Genomic DNA, 2,151 nt, shown 5'->3' on the forward strand with positions numbered 1-2,151 from the left:
ACAGGCTCTCGATAGTACAATTAAATCATACATAATTTATCAAGTTAATATATGTAATCATAATTATTGTACTCCCTATATTTAGATACTTTTTCACATTAATTATACTTTTTTAAACAACTAACACATGAGATGTCTTTTAAGGAGTGTTTATTAGCCACCCGTTATTCAAATCATTTGAAAAATAGTATCCAGGAAGACATTTATCACACAAATTGTACACAGAATAACTATCCTCACCCAAGACCTAAGTTGAGGATTACGAATATGAATCCGGGACTGGGAGGTTTTCTTTCAAATAAAAGTAGATATTCTTGGGGACACTGCAACGAAATGTTTTACTTTGTAAGAGCACCATATTGCTGGCACCTTACTCCGTTTTTGCCGGAGAAAAACAGCTATACTAAATGTTCTTTCCACTTCTGATGGATGAGTTGAGCTTCTCATGAATGGCCAAAGCTGAACGAAGTCTTTTGACAAGACACTTCTCCCTCAAGCTGAAATCAGTATCCATCTGCAGAATAACAAGTTTCATTCAAACATGTCAGTTGCTATCGGTTCAAAACCTTAAAAAAAAATGCTAATTTCTCCAGTCTCTTAAACAGTGAATTTTTGTCACCCTGCTAAAAAAAAGGCAAACAAAAATGGAACTATTTTCACAAATTTGTTAGAATGAACAAAGACCTTCAACATACGAGATTGTACTGGATTCTCTCCAATCCCAACTAATAACAAAAGATTAATTAATGATTGCAACCAAAAGAAAAGGAGAAGAAGAACAAAGATTGAGCATTTTTAAGATTGAATTTTTTTTGGGGTTGGAGTATTAAGGAGTTACCTCCGCAAGAATGATGATCTCGTAGGTTACTCCTGCAAAAGACATGATATCGCAACTAATCACGGTTAAGTTGAGCTTTGCAATCTCCGCATGTATATTTGATAGGACAAGTTTATCTTTCTGACATCGGATGGTCAGAAGAATATTCTTCTCATACATTCTGACTTCAATCTCTGGGAGTTGTTCTTGGTTGCAAACTGATGATCTTTCATGGATAGAACAACCGTTTTGTTCCTCGAAAACCCCTGACTTCTTCACAACCACTGCTTGGTTGGGATTATGTTCCTTTAGTTTGTTATGCTCTTTTCTTAGTTGGTTGATGTACTTGACAGATTCTCTCATGACTGAGATTTTGTCCGTCTAGAAAGTAAGCAGATATCCCTAATTAGTAAAACCTCAGGTAATCGGAAAACCATTGAGGTGGAAATTAATTATCAAATTACGCAAGAATAAGCTCAGATATGAAATCCGCATGGTCATTAAGGGCTCTTTTTTCCCTTAATTTTACTTTTAATTTGTTGTGGTAGAACAAGAGTTTATCACTGTGTTCCCCCTCCCCTTTACAAAGAAACATTAGTCTGATTACCTTTGTCAAGCCAGGAAGAAGTGCAGCCAAAGCAAGAAACTGCTTGTTGAGAATCTCTCGCCGCCTCTTATCCGCCAGTAAATTTTTTTTGCATTGTAAATTCCTTGCAGCTAAGCTAGAAATCCTATTCTTGTGACTTGAAGTACACGGAGATGTATCATTAAGTAGCTGATCAGGGACTGATGACAAAGGATGTGAATCTCCAACAGGACAATTATGTTCAGGACCTAAGGAAGAAAGGTTGTCAGGAGAGAAGAAACTAGCCCACAGCTGGTCCAAAAATGCTGGAAACCGATTGTTTTCTCCTAAGAAGGAGTCTAATTCACCATCTTCACCCAAAAGAGCTTCCAAATTTTCAAAAGGAAAATTTATCGAGGGATCCATTTGCTTTGATGCAAAAAATAACAATGAAAATGTTCAATAATTCTTTGTCGAGAGGAATCTCTAAGAACTTCGTTTGTATCTATTGGAATGCGATTTGAGTTGGAAAGGTGGGGAGTAGGGACTCCACATTAAATAATTTAAGGGTTAATTTCGGGGAGGTTTTCTAATCACACCCCTAATCATACACATTAAATAATTTAAGGGTTAATTTTGGAAACCTCCCCTAATCACACCCGGCACCCCTTAACTTTGAGAAATCACACTTAACACCCTTGGCAGAATGAAGTGACATGCTGTCCCAATCAGTAGAGGAGAAATTATGATGCTATCCCCTATTATTAAG

General features: G+C 36.7%; 1 protein-coding gene across 1 annotated transcript; it reads right to left on the minus strand.

The window, feature by feature from the left end:
• Positions 1-403: 403 nt before the first annotated feature.
• On the minus strand, positions 404-1,808 carry LOC113774259 (transcription factor bHLH25-like). The gene is made up of 3 exons (XM_027318815.1): positions 1,425-1,808; positions 839-1,198; positions 404-514 (listed from the first exon to the last, which is right to left on the minus strand). The coding sequence occupies exons 1-3, from the start codon at positions 1,806-1,808 to the stop codon at positions 404-406; spliced, it is 855 nt and encodes a 284-aa protein (XP_027174616.1).
• Positions 1,809-2,151: the final 343 nt, after the last annotated feature.

The sequence above is a fragment of the Coffea eugenioides genome, chromosome 6, assembly GCF_003713205.1.
Source record: "Coffea eugenioides isolate CCC68of chromosome 6, Ceug_1.0, whole genome shotgun sequence".
NCBI classification, from domain to species: Eukaryota; Viridiplantae; Streptophyta; class Magnoliopsida; order Gentianales; family Rubiaceae; genus Coffea; species Coffea eugenioides.